At 51.0% G+C, this 13,746-nt stretch overlaps 1 protein-coding gene across 1 annotated transcript in view; it reads right to left on the reverse strand.

Moving 5' to 3' along the window:
- Positions 1-13,746, reverse strand: part of GRIK3 (glutamate ionotropic receptor kainate type subunit 3) — a 101,194-nt gene that overhangs the window by 25,075 nt on the left and 62,373 nt on the right. The window contains exons 6-9 of the mRNA XM_057403513.1: positions 9,763-9,936; positions 7,727-7,870; positions 4,583-4,690; positions 566-679 (exon numbers count right to left, since the gene is read on the reverse strand). Coding sequence (XP_057259496.1) covers positions 566-679; positions 4,583-4,690; positions 7,727-7,870; positions 9,763-9,936 — 540 coding nt within the window. The remainder of the gene's footprint in view (positions 1-565; positions 680-4,582; positions 4,691-7,726; positions 7,871-9,762; positions 9,937-13,746) is intronic.

Below are 13,746 nucleotides of genomic sequence, written 5' to 3' on the forward strand. Positions count from 1 at the left end.
ATTGCTTGGGGAGCGTGGTGCTGGCTGCTGGGGTAATATTTCTCTTCCAACAAGTCACTGCAATATGAGCAAAAGGGGAAGAAATAACCTTTCATGCTTTTCTTTTGAAAGATTCCTTCTCTGCCTTTTCTATGGCCATTTACAGCAGTGCAAAGGTACAAAGGGGTGTTGCAAATGCAAATAACATTTAGGGGTGTATTTTATGTTTAGTTTAGAAGCCAGTGTATGAAAATGGAGTTATGGCAGGAACTGGGATCTCAGTACATTTCCATTTACAGGAGATACCCCCTGTGCAAGCCCAAGGAGGGGCACAGTCAATAGGAACTGATACCACCCTTGTACATGATGCAGTTTGTACATCGTCACAGAGTACGAGGTGAAAATCCTGCCTCAAAGAGCCCACCAAAGGCAGACGGTTGACAGGGCTCCCCCTGGCTCCATGGTTTTGCATTAGGCCATGGCCTTTGAGCTGCAGTGATTATCACACCCCAGGAATTTGCAGAGAGATCGGATATCCCTGAGGGTCGGGGGGGAAAGGAATAAAGACAGGCTTGCGGTGTCCTACCAGGACCGTGGTGACGATGAGGGATCTGTTGCTCAGCGAGTCTGTGACATTAGGGCCTCGTCCTTTGGAGATTTCTGTGATGTTCAAACCATTGGAAGGGCTCCACGCTCCAACCTGAAATGAAGCAATAAATGGACTGTGAGCGCCCGGCGAGCACTCCTCAGCATGGATGAGGACGCTGTCATCATCCTGCTGGCCTGGAAACGGAGCTTGCTTCTACCATCTACAGCAGATGGGAGCAAACCTGAGATGATCATCTTGTTTCACCTAAACAGGAGATTTGCCTTAACCCTTTAGTTGCAGGTTACCCCACTGCACATGGATAATCAACAGCCCCTGTGCCACATTCTGATGTATGAGAAAAGGCCATGACTGCCCATGATTTAAGGCCAGGCTGGACACAGGGGCTTGGAGCAAGCTGCTCCAGTGGAAGGTGTCCCTGCCCGTGGCAGGGGTTGGAACTGGAGGAGCTTTAAGGTCCCTTCCAACCCAAACCAGGCTGGGGTTCTGTGGCTGGAATTTAGGGGGTGAATAATCAATTCACAAAGGGTTTGTGTAGAGCAAACAACCCAACCATGCTGAGGAGTCAGCTCTGGGCAAGGATAAAGCAGAACAAAAGGGAAAAAAATCAAATCTGAGGCCATTTTATTTCTGTTTTATTTCCACCCAACTATATTGGTGAGGAGAATTAAAAATGACCTTGACCAGCTCTGCAAACCCCACGTAGGGACCATTCCTGCCCTCTGTGCTGTGGCAAACCAGATGGATATCTCTAACACATCCCTTTGAGGGACATCCATCACAATGGGAGGTCTTGGTCCTGGAGGAGGGAATAGCAGCAGACATGCTCGGGCACAGGCACACGGTTCCTCATCAATTTGAGGTGTTCTCTTGTTCTCGAGCTGTCAGTTTTAATAAATTGGTGGACTTTGAAGAAGCCTTTTTATCCAGAAATAGCAAAACATGTTCCTATTTACAAGAAGTCATCTGGCCAGCTCTAAGCCTGTTACCTTGATCCCCACAGGGCTATGGAGGCTTTAGAACAAACTTTGAAGGCAGGACTGGCTAAAGGACTGTGACGGTGAGATAAAGCATCAGGAATGCTGGAGGATGGGGGATTTCTACCTGGAACCAGAGCACGGTGGCTGCGTAGCCTGGGAAGGAGTGAGAGAAAACAACCCCTGCATGGAAATGGGAACAGAACGATCCATCTGTAGGGTCAAACTGTGAGGCGGTTTCAGAGAGAAACCAAAGGCTCGAACCCTCCAGGAGCCACTGATAGTTTATTTATTGCTGTTTTGAAGATTCTTCAACCTCTTCAGCAGCGTGAGGTTTCCCTGCAGCCCCAAAAAGAGACTTTGTAATGAGCAGCGCTGCCTGGCAAAAAAAACCATCATAAATTCTACAGGAGTTTCCATGAACTTGGTGAAAGGCTTTAAATATTTCAGGTGAACCCTGAGCCATCCCCGCATCTCCTTCCATCACACCCCAGCTGCAGTGTCAAAAGACGATGATTGCGCACGGGGAAAGGGAATAGGGGCTGAGAGGCCCCTGTGGGAGCGCTGCCGGCGCGGTTCAGCTCACAGCGCTCGGGTTTCTGCAGGGAAATTGAATACGTGGCACTTAAAACTGAATGAATCAGTTTGAAATAGTCAAAAAGGGAAAGAAAAAAAGGCCAAATACACGTTAAGAGGCCTGTGCAAGTCAGATAGTCCAACTACACATAATTAAGTTTGGTTAATACTCCTGTAATCCCTGGAACATCCAGGAGGTATAAGGATCAGGAGTTCAATCCTAAAGCTCAACAAACACGAGCTCTTCTACATAATGCACAATGCGCGTGGGATTTGTTTGTGGTTTGACGGTTGGTTATTTGGGATTAACTACTGCCAGCATCCAGCTTCCACCGAGATCTGACACGGATGCTCCCAAAGCCCTCCAGAGCTGACAAGAAGCTTTGAGATGATAACAGTGGGAGCTGTGAAATCTCTGGATTGCTGGAGACAAAAAGCTGGGCGGCTGTAGAGAGCGTGCATTGAGGTTTGGTGGCTTCCTGTGGGCTTTGTGTGACACCACAGCAGTACAGAGCTGTGTTCTCCAGTACACCTGAGGAGGATTAGTTGGATGGATATTGTGGTTGTACTTAAACATTGAGATTCATATGGTGTCTGATACTCAAGAAGGTTTCTCTTAGGGTACCAGCACAGCCCATCGGAGCTACTGCGCTCCAAATAGATGCGGTGGAATTTTGGGTTTAGACTATAGGCAAAATATGATGTTCAAAAAGAGAAGCCAGGATACAAGCATCATCTCCTGCTCAGTGCTCGTGAGATGGTGGCCTCTTCCCCTGCTCCTCTCCTGCCTCCATCTCACTTGATGGCAGCTGAGATTGGAGGTCATCGCGTTGATTTGGAATGTCTGCTTTATACTGTATTTGACACCAAAAAATACCCCCCAGGAGAGCGAGTGCTGGGGTGACCTTGAGATTCCTCACAGGAAGCAAAGAGCTATTGCTGTGGTGTGAAAGCGTGGCAAGGATTTATTCCAAAGCCAAGGCAAAACAAGCTGTAAAACAGGGGGATGGGGAAGCCAAGCTGTTTGCTCCCAAAGGCTGCAGGACTCAGCGCTCATCCCCGGCTGCCAGCAGGCACCTCAGGCATGTGGTAAGGTAGATTCTGCTCCAGAAGGGGATTCACTGCCCGGTAGCAAAGTTGCTCCTATAAATCTACAAGAACCCTTAGCAGAGTGGGGAGTCCCTCAGAGCTGGGCTGGCTCAGCCTGGAGAAGAGAAGGCTCCTGAAGGGGAGACCTGAGAGCAGCTCCAGTGCCTGAAGGGGCTGCAGGAAACCTGGAGAGGGGCTTGGGACAAGGGATGTAGGGACAGGCCAAGGGGAATGGCTTTAACCTGCCCGAGGGGAGACTGCAATGAGCTCTTAGGCACAAGCTCTTCCCTGGGAGGGTGCTGAGGCGCTGGCACAGGGTGCCCAGAGAAGCTGTGGCTGCCCCATCCCTGGCAGCTGCCCTATGGAAGGGGTCCCTGCCCGTGGGAGGGGCTGGGGCTGGAGAAGATTTAAGGTCCCTTCAACACAAACCATGCTGTGGTTCTATGTTTCTATGACTCAGAATGACTTTGAAGGGGTCAAGCTTCAGGAGTCCTCGGTGCTGTTATTTGGAGGAGCCTGGTTACATCCACTCCTCACTGCAAGCCACTCGCTGCTCTCTTTTGCCTTAAACAAGCCCATCTCACCTTGGAGCCTGTGTTCTAAGAGCTCCAGCGCTTTGCATAGTGCCTTTTTGAATGGAATTGAAGGAAAGGGAATGAAATCCCCTTGAACACCTGAGAAGGAGATGTGCACATCAGCGTTGTATCTCTGTGCCCAGGGGAGATCTGCGCTCATGAGAGGGATCAGTGGCTGCAGCCTTTGTGCAGTGTCACCCCTGGGTGGCCAGGCCAACGTGGAGACTGAATGAGACCCCTCCAGCCTGGCAGGAAACAACACACTTTGATATTTCTGTTATTGTCCCTTAGATAACACAGGGAAGAAATCAACAGAGCCACCCACAGCATCCTCCTGCAAAACCCAGGCTGCAATAAGCTGGGGCCATTTCCAAGCCTCAGGCGATTTTTGTTGTGGGAAATTACACTCAGATGATGCTTTCAAGAGCTGTTGCCTCCCCAGGGAAACATCAGCGTTTTTAAGCAAGCCCAGCAATGGGAAGGGCTTTGTTCCTGCCCCTTTGGTCTGGGCAAGGACTGGTTAATGGCTGCTCAGGAAGTTTCTTCTGCTCCCACTATCCCAGCAAAGTGCCGCAGGGCTCTTGCAGCTCCTCACTGTAATCCCACGCCTGGCTTGGGGTGGTGAGTCACGGTTGAGGCATGGCAAAGGATCTGAGAAACCCCACAAAGCAAACAGCCTTCTACACACAGCCAACCTGGAAACAATACAAGCACCAGCCCTTTGCTGCCTGAACATCAGACTAAGCCATACGCAGGTAGATCAGACAAACCCTGCCTACCTTTTCAAGGCCATCTTCTTTGAGGCTGATGATATCCAAGTCAAAATCTGTCCTCAAACCACTCGTTTTGTTGAAGACAATTCGTCCCGTTAATCCTTCCCATTGGGCCTGTGGAGGGGCGAGAAAGGAGGAGTAGGGCTGTTACTTGGTATCATAAAGAGTCTTTTGCCCTCCACTGGATGCTCTTTTAACTAGTTCTTACGCTGGTTCTTCTTCCCTAAGGAGCATCATTAATAATCACCCCATCGCTGTTCAGCTGCAGACGGAGTGAGGTTTTCCTCACTCTCTTGCAGTCCTTGCTAGAGGTTTTGTTTGGACCTTTTGTGTTCCCCAGCTGGTGCAGGACACGATGACTCAGTAGAAACCTGCTTGCATTTATCATGGCATCCTTGTGTGCTGCCTTTATCCTTGTAGTACTGATAAATGCCTGGCTGCAGGGAGCCTGGGTCTGGGACAAGTTCATAAATAACCCTTTCTGTGCATGAATCTGCTGATGCTTCCAAGGTGTGTGGAGGCTAAAATGTCCTGAACACTTCCCTGCCTCCTTTCAGGTAGGAAGTGGAGCACAAGAGGCCAAGAGCTTGTCTGTTTTGCAGCAGGAGTGGGAATCTGGTGGGTGTGTGCTGTGTCTGCATCCCTGGCTCAGGTCTTGGTGCTGTAAGTACAGGGCAAGTGCCTGCTGGGGCTGGGGAAGCCCCGTTCCTGGAGATATTGGTCTGTCTTGGGAGCCAGTCCTGCTCTGAGCTGGAACTGGGGATAAAGATGTCTACATTGGATTCAGCCATAATTATTCTATGATTCTGTTTCTTTCCCACTGTACACTTTGCAGCATCACCAGAACTAATCTCTCTGATTGAGAAGGTGAAAGAGCCCCCAGATACCAGGCAGCAGCTGTGCTGGCAGAGCTGGTGCTAAGGGACAGTGTGGTATATGATGCCTGCTCTGCCCAGAGGCAGTGCTGGGATGTGCTACAACCATCTGCCCCAAGGAGGATGCTCCCATAAGAGTGCCAGGCTTGGTTTACTGTTTTGCAATCACAGCAGTGGAGAGCTGGGATTTGGGCTCCTTCCCCACAGCAGTTCAATGCATGCTCCTTGCTGATGAATGTGTTTCCTTTATGGGTGGGGGAGCTTGAAAGATCCCAGTGCGATGGAAGTGGTGTAATGTATTCTCAGGGGGGAATGACTGGCATATAAATACACTCCTGTGGCTCTTCCTCATTAATTCCTGAGGAGTAATGACAGCCTCCTCCCAGCCTCCTCACCGCTGAGTTTTGGGGAAGGCTGGGCTGTTTTGCTCATTTTGCCATGCAGGTGCTTTGCCTGTGGAGCCACTTGGGAAGCAGGGAAAGCACGGAGTGTTTAATGCTCCCCACCGGAGCAGCCACAGCCATGTGCTGATGGAGCGAGAGCATCCATCGGCTGCACGGCATTGCCATGGCTCTTCGGGGTGGCAGGGCCACTGTCCCAGCCCCTTGGCAGGTGGGAACAAGCAGGGATTCACAGTGGGAGTGAGCAGCCTGGACACACTTCTAGTGGAAGGTGTCCCTTGGAACTGGATGAGCTTTAAGGTCCCTTCCACCCCAAACCAGTCTGGGATTCTATGATCCGGTACAGTGGGACCACGACCTATGCATGCACAAAGAGGGGTGATGCTGGGGAGCCCAGGGCTGGGGGTGCAGGTGGCTGCGGTGAGACATCGCTCTGTGCTGCGCTTTGTCTTTACAGGAGTTTAGAGAGAGCAATTACTGTGTGTTCTGATTACAACGGGGAGGAAGCTTATCCCTGCAAGGCGCTGACACGGTGCCAGGGAGGGAAACAACAGGCAGGCACTGGAGTGTGAGGCTCAGGGTAATTTGCAACAGGAGCCAACCAAACAAATTATTTACACTCTCTTTTGGCAGGCAGCTGGAGCGGCTCTGTGCAGCCGGGAACAAAACAGGAGAAAGGAGGCAGAGAGGCAGAGAAGGGAGAGATACCATCTTCAGTGCCTATTAGGAAGCAAGTTCATTCTCTCTCTGCAATGGGAATCATTCATCCTTCCTCCTCCTGTATGTCTGCGTGCTCCGTGCGGCACCCGGGGTGGGCTCTCCCTGCCCCTATGTGCTGGTGTTCAGGAGGCACTGGGTCTGTGGGTGCTACCACAGCACAAGTCGTGGGTAACAACTCTTCTGTTTAAAAAGTATAGGGGATTTTATACCAGCCTTTTAAATGTGGCCTAATCATGGTCCAGCATCTATCCAGCACTGCAGCCTGACTCATAACTTGTCATGTGTAAAGCCACGGGCACAGAAGTTTGAAAGAGCCTTAGGGTAAATAAGGGTTTGCAATACCTCCCTGCAGCTCTGCCTTTGTTTTTCCTTATGTGAGGGCTCCTCAGAAAGCAAAACCAGGGCTACGAGTGCAGGGGTGCATCCTCAAGGGCCCTTATGGGGGGCCGTTCACCTCTCACCGCAGCCCCCCTGTGCTGCACTCCCTGGGCGAGCTCACTGCTCATGGGCACCCGTGCTCTGAGTCAGCTTGTGTACTTAAGCCAGATGCAAGCAAACAATTAGATGGACTGAACAGAGAGCAATGATAATGACTGGAAACAGAGAGGGAATAAAGCTGCTTCCTTGCTCCCCTGGCTCCCTGCTTGCTAAATCCACCGCTCTGCCAAAGCCGTTGATCAGGCAGAGATGCACAGCGCTGCCAGCTTTGCCACTGGGATTGAGCAGCGCTGAGTGCCCTTTGTGGACCCCAAGCAAATGTTCCTGTAAAAGGCAAAAGGCTATTGCTCTGCTAAGAAACGGGCTCTGAAAGAGAGCGGTCCAGCTGGAAGAGGCCAGGGCGAGTCTTAGAGACAGCATGGGAGATTTCAGCTTGGTTCAGGTGCTTTGGGGTGGCTGCACGGGTGTTATTTTGAAGGCAAAGACAGGATTTCTCCTTCCTGGGTGCACCCTGCAGGCTGGTGTCTGCCCGTGCTTCCACCCACTTGTACCTGCCCAGGCAGGGGGAGGATGTTTGTAACCTTAGAGCTGCCAAACCTCCCTGTGCTCTGGACGTGCCAAGCCTCCGAACCCGCGCGCCGAGCACCTGCACTGCTCCTGCCGGGGCTGCTTGGTGTTAGTGGGAAGCAATTGGAGCTGTTAAATCACGGTTTTACCTCTTTGATGAAATTCATGAAGCGGCCGCCGAACCGCCAGGCTTTGTGCCGGTGGCACTGCAGGGAGTTCACCGTCATCTGCGGCGCGCGCTGGTAGCACACGGAGACCACGTGCACGGCGTCGTACAACAGGGCAGCGTCTGTCTAAAGTGAAGGGGAACAGCATTGGGGTTCCAGAGCGAGGAGGCAGTCGGGCAGCAAAGCAATGGGGGGGGGGGTCTGTGGTGTGTCGCAGGAGGAGCTGCAGGGACCCCCTTTGAGTTACCCCCAGCCCAACACTCAGTGGACCAGAGGGTGGGATGCTGAGCATCCCACCTCCTGGTGTCTAATAGCAGCTCCACTGGGATCTAGATGATCTCTAAGGTCCCTTCCAACCCAACGCATTCTATGATTATGAGATGGCTGTAAATGTGTGTGCTTTAACACGAGACTTGTGGAAACAGCTGACATCTCATGCAAAACATGTCCTCAAAACACGTAGCTCTGCACAAGGCAAATGTGTTTTTCTGTTATGTGGCTCCTCAGACTAAAAGATCATAGCTCTGTCTTAAAATCAGAGGTTGTGAAAATGTCATGTGTCTCTGTGTATCTGTTCTGGTTATTTCTAGCACATTTGCTGCTGTAATGTCGAGGAAGGCAGTGATTTCTGAAGGTAGGAGATAGTAACAGGATTTTGGTGTTTAGTCTTTTTTGTCTGAGTGTAAAGAAAGCCTCTGTGAGAGCCTATTATCCACACTACTTTAGACATGGGGAAATAGGAAACAGAGAAGCTAAATGGCTTGTCTGTGGGCATGGAATTTTCCAAAATGACCCAAACTATCACCGGAATCAGGAGGTTCTGTAACATCATCCTGCACTCCAGTGACTGGAACTAGGGAGAACTCTCTTTTTCCCTTCCATATAATGTGATGGGTTTAGATTTAATTTGAGATTCGCCATCTCACCTCCAAACACCGATCAAGAGAACTGGATTTATTTCTCACTCCAGAATGCTTAGACCTCCTAGTGAAAATCCATTATTTGCTGGCTTCACAAAGCTACAAACCAGATGCGAGCGTAGCAGTGGCCTCATAAAACATGATCAAACAAAATCATGCTGCAAAGTCTGATGCAAATGTCTAACAGGACGTGGTCACAAAGAAAATCCTCCGGTGTTGGCGGCCATCCCTATGACCTTGCCTTCCCTCAGCACCAGAGCATGAAGAGCAGGCACCGACCTGCATCCCATGGGCTTGGATTTACTGCAACAAGGATGGGGTTTGTAAGTTTGGGGTTGGGGAAGAGGAGGTGCAAGCTTATGTCCAAGCAATTTCATGGTGAATTACATACTGCAGTGCCCAGCTGAGATCAGGGTCTCACTGGGATTGAACCAAACACAAACAAAAGGCAGGATCCCCTCTGAAGAAGAAAAGGGGGGAATGGGAGAAGACCCGGCGGTGATGAGGGGAACTCAGCCCTGTTGGAGGCAATAGGATGCTGCAGTTGTGGGCAGCGCTGTGGGGAAGAAGGTGGCTAAAGGAGAATGGTGGAGATCTCCTCTAAGACAAAGAAAGAACAGGAAGGATACGAGGAGCCATTTCAAGGTGAAAGTCTGGGAGGCTTTGCCACTTGTGGGTTGGTGCTGGCAGATCTAAAGGGAGAGGGAAGGAAGGAGCCAGTCAGCAGTTGCAGGGGTCGGAGACAGCCTCGCAGGGAAGACAGATGGGAGAGCAGGTGCTGTACCTGCCGAGCAGTAACTCAGCAGAGCAGAGCTGCCATCAGGCCCTAAAAGGAGTCATCAAAGATGCTGCAAAGCCCAACTCTGGGCAGAGCCTTGGCTCGTCCTCCCTGCATCAATCTCAGCGAATTGACTGGTCCAGACTGCTCGTGGGGACCACAGGGAGCGATGATGGAGCCCTGCATATCCCTGCAGGGAAGGCTGCTTGGCTCCTCTAATGGGATGGGAGCATTTCTGCTCCTCAGTGTTGCCCCTGCCTTCCCTACCCCTCCAGTCTGCTTCCCAGGCTTCACCCGTGCTGTATTTGAACTGCTCATACCATCATCACGCCATCGAGCAGCCCCAGCTCCGCCTTGGGCGCTGACTGCAGCCGCTCCATGGACCACTTCTCGACGATGGAGGACACGTGCGGGTTCTCCACGTTGAGGATCCGGAAGCCGGTCAGGTTCACTCCCGAGTAGCGATATGGTTCTAGGTCTAATGCATAAAGATCCTTAAAAGAGAGAAACCAGTTTAAACATTTGGTTTAGCTTTGTTTGGTTTGTCTTTTCTGCATGGTCAATGTCTGGGTTGGAAGCGCAAAGGCAGAGCCCACAGAAGGCAGGAGGCAGGGCAGTGCCCTCAGGAATGGGGTGGATTATCCTGTCTGTTGCTCTCAGCTTGCAGAGACTTGTAGGTGTTAGTGGAATCTGGGTGTCGTTATGTGCAGGTTCACCCACCCACAGCAGCAGGAAACTCCTGCCAAGAGCTCATTCTGTGCTTAAAAAAGGCGAGTGAATTGTGGGGAGAAACCCAGGCTCACTCTCTGTAACGGTGAAAAAACGGCTTGTGATCAAGGATGGGGGGAACCAGGCAGAGTTTTGTATCTGAAGCTCCCTGGGGCTCTTTCATGGAGGATTTGCTGTGAGTGCTGAAGCCCACAGGGTGCTGCAGATGACGGAGGAGCTCTGACTGCAGAATGCCAATTTGCAGACGGCTATCAAAGGGGAACTGAGACGCGTTTCTTGACATTCCGACCGGCCTACACAGTCTGCAAATGAATGAGAGTGCCCTTTATCCGATGTAAACCCCCCAGTCCTGCTGGCAGCCAGCCCACGAGCATCACTTGGCAGGCAGCAGGAGACAGGCATTGGGAGGCCTCTGGGAGTGCGCTTCTTTAATGCATCTCTTGGCTCTGCTGCACGTCTAAATATTAACTTCAGTTCAGGGATTAATATCAATGCCCAGCAGCTTGTCTGAGTAGTCTGGGGGTAAAGAGCATGGCAAGGGAATGCTGCAGGTGTAAGAACCCAGGGCAGCTGACCTGAGGGGCATCGTGGCTAGATGTGGGAGAGAATGGCATTGGGAGGGGGATTCCTTAGTGGGAAGCATTTGTTGGATGGGATGTATTTAATCAGAGCTTATCCTGAAGGAATCCTGCAAGTGATCAATGGTAGTAAAAATATGAGGAGGAGGAAAAGTGCCACTGTGGTAGAGGGTAGGGGGTGAATATGGGAATGATGCTCGTTGTTCTCACAGGGGGCTATCAAATGAGTTTAAATAGAGCATGGGGTTCCGTGCCTGTGGCTGTTGGGTATAAGGTGGCTGCGCTGGTGGGACACAGCCACGCTGCAGGTTCACCCAGATTTGGTGTCCATCAGCAGCAAGCTCTGCTCTGCCCACGGGGGAGCGGGAAAAGCACCGGTCCTAAACCGCACTGCTCTCAGCAGAGCATCACAAACGCAGCACTCGGTCACTCTCAATGGGACAGCAAGGAATTCTTAGAGCTGTTTTGCTTTAATAAGCTTTGGAGTTTGATCTTTTCCTTGAGCCCTGGCCTCTGACTTTGCCCCCTCCAAGCGTGCTGCTGATGGATGCTATGGTTTAATCTGCAGGTGCAGCCATGGCCCCAGCCATTAATCACACCCACAACACAGTTCAGGGGTTTTGCTGTCTGGTTGTGGGCTTTTTCCCCCTGAAAAACTGCAAGTACAAACGTCCACACTTTGTTAAAGGGCATGGCGAAACCCAGGCCAGGATGTTGACTTTTAAATGCCGTACAGCAGCTAAGGGCACATCCAGTTGTTTAACTCCAGACAGATGCTGGTGTCACTGGATGTGAGGCTGTGCAGTGCTCCTGGGCCTCACCCACTGGAACAGGTTGATTTTCTCAGGGTTCATAACTTTCGGTGGGACTCCTCAGTTTGCCTGTTTGCTGTGGACAATCGGGTGCCCTCCCCATCCTGACCCTTCATTTCCCCAAGCTCCTATAAAATCCAACCTCACTGCAGATCTCCTCTTGGTTCCACTTTAAACCCCAGCTGCAACCCCATCCTGGAATCAGAGGACAGTTCAGAACAAGCTGAGTGTCAGAACGTGGGGAGGTGTGGGGGGGCATTGCCATAGCTGTTGCTTCTGGGTTTTCTGCTCCCGCATAGCCACAGATTGAAACATCTGGTTCTATTTTCCACCTCATCTATATTCCCTTTCACTCATTATTTTCTGTACTGCACATTAAGTCTCCCCTCCATCCTATTCCCTTTACCAGTTTTGCTCTTGGTATTTCTGTGGGGCTCTTCCCCTTTCTTACACATCCTCCTCCCCAGTTTAAATCCCCAGCTCTGGTTCATCAGCCATAGGCACGGTGCTGAGGTTGCATCCTCACCACGTGGAGCATCCATGGTGGAAGCTCCTGTTGCGCAAAACAGCTCATGGATAATGGAATGTCCCTGGTATGGATTGCTGCGGATCCCTGTCTGGCCATGGCTTTGCTAAGACTGCTGTTGCTGGGAGGAGCTGAATTGGCTGTAATGGGAGGCACATTGGAATAACACCCTGTGATGTACCCAAGCATGAGTACACTTGTGTTGTGTTGTAAGCCTCGGGTACACTGCGTTTAGCAAGAGCTCTCCTATGGAGATGGGTTGAGAGAGCTGGGCTGGTTCAGCCTGGAGAAGAGAAGGCTCCTGAAGGGGAGACCTGAGAGCAGCTCCAGTGCCTGAAGGGGCTGCAGGAAACCTGGAGAGGGGCTTGGGAGAAGGGATGGAGGGACAGGCCAAGGGGAATGGCTTTAACCTGCCCGAGGGGAGACTGAGATGAGCTCTTAGGCAGAAGCTCTTCCCTGTGAGGGTGCTGAGGCGCTGGCACAGGGTGCCCAGAGAAGCTGTGGCTGCCCCATCCCTGGCAGTGCTCAAGGCCAGGTTGGACACAGGGGCTTGGAGCAAGCTGCTCTAGTGGAAGGGGTCCCTGCCCGTGGCAGGGGTTGCAGCTGGAGGAGCTTTAAGGTCCCTTCAACCCAAACCATCCAAGGATTATCAGCACCAGTGGAAAACTGGTTTGGTTTAGCTCCTGATCAGAAGTCAGGCTGGGTGTGTGATTGTTGTCAATGCCGACTCAAAGCATGGGAAGGGATCCCTGCTCCTGCCTGTCTGCATCTGGGAGCATCAGTGACAGCAGTGCAGAAACTCCTGTATTTGCAAGGATTCCTTTTTACAAGCTGCTGAGACATTCCCATAACTGTTGGGTTTGGAGGGGTTCTCACTGCTTGGGGACTTCACAGGCTCTAATCTGTGCTTGCAGGAGGCAAAGGCTCAGACGAGTTCCTCCTTCTCCTCTGGTAGAACAGGCTGATGGTGCTCTTGATGCTGAAGGCAGTGAACTGTAGTCTTGCTGCCTAGCAAAATGTTGAAGCATTTCATGCCAAGTGTTGATGCACCGTACTCACTATTGACTGGGGACCTTTTAGAAACATTCAGTATAACATAATAGACTAATTCATTAGCACCCCATGGGTCTAGTACTGTAGAAGCTGAAGCACATGCATTGCAAGCTAGGAAAACATTGCCTTAAGGAATGACAGATTAAAATATCTTTCCCATGATATAACTGTTATTTCAGGGAAGTGGCATTAATTGTGATTGCTTATCTATTAATTTATTATAATTCTCCTTTTCCCACCTCCAGGCTGTACCTACACATGAAATGTACTCTAGGCTCAGCTGGGGCTGATTAATAGGAGGTTATCTGGGAAATGCTTAAAGCTGCTTGGAATAGATAATGGCAGAGGGGTAATTAAAATGTCTTTTGCATCTGAGAAATACATTCTGCAGGTTTTGAGGGTTGGTTTAGTCTGTTCCGTTCCCAAAGGCAAAGAGATAAACTGGATCTCCAAAATCACACCGAATTCTATGCTCTGCTGGACAATGACATCCCGAATGGAAGCAAAAAACCCCCAGTGCCTCCTGGAGTCAGAGAGGAGCTGGCTCATGGTTAAAGAGAGTGGAGTTAATTTCAGGCTGAGTTCTGAGCCATTGGACACAGCAGG

The sequence above is a fragment of the Pezoporus wallicus genome, unplaced genomic scaffold (genome assembly GCF_028554395.1).
Source record: "Pezoporus wallicus isolate ANWC-B61680 ecotype Strahan unplaced genomic scaffold, APGP_CSIRO_Pwel_v1 contig_8232, whole genome shotgun sequence".
Taxonomy (NCBI): Eukaryota; Metazoa; Chordata; class Aves; order Psittaciformes; family Psittacidae; genus Pezoporus; species Pezoporus wallicus.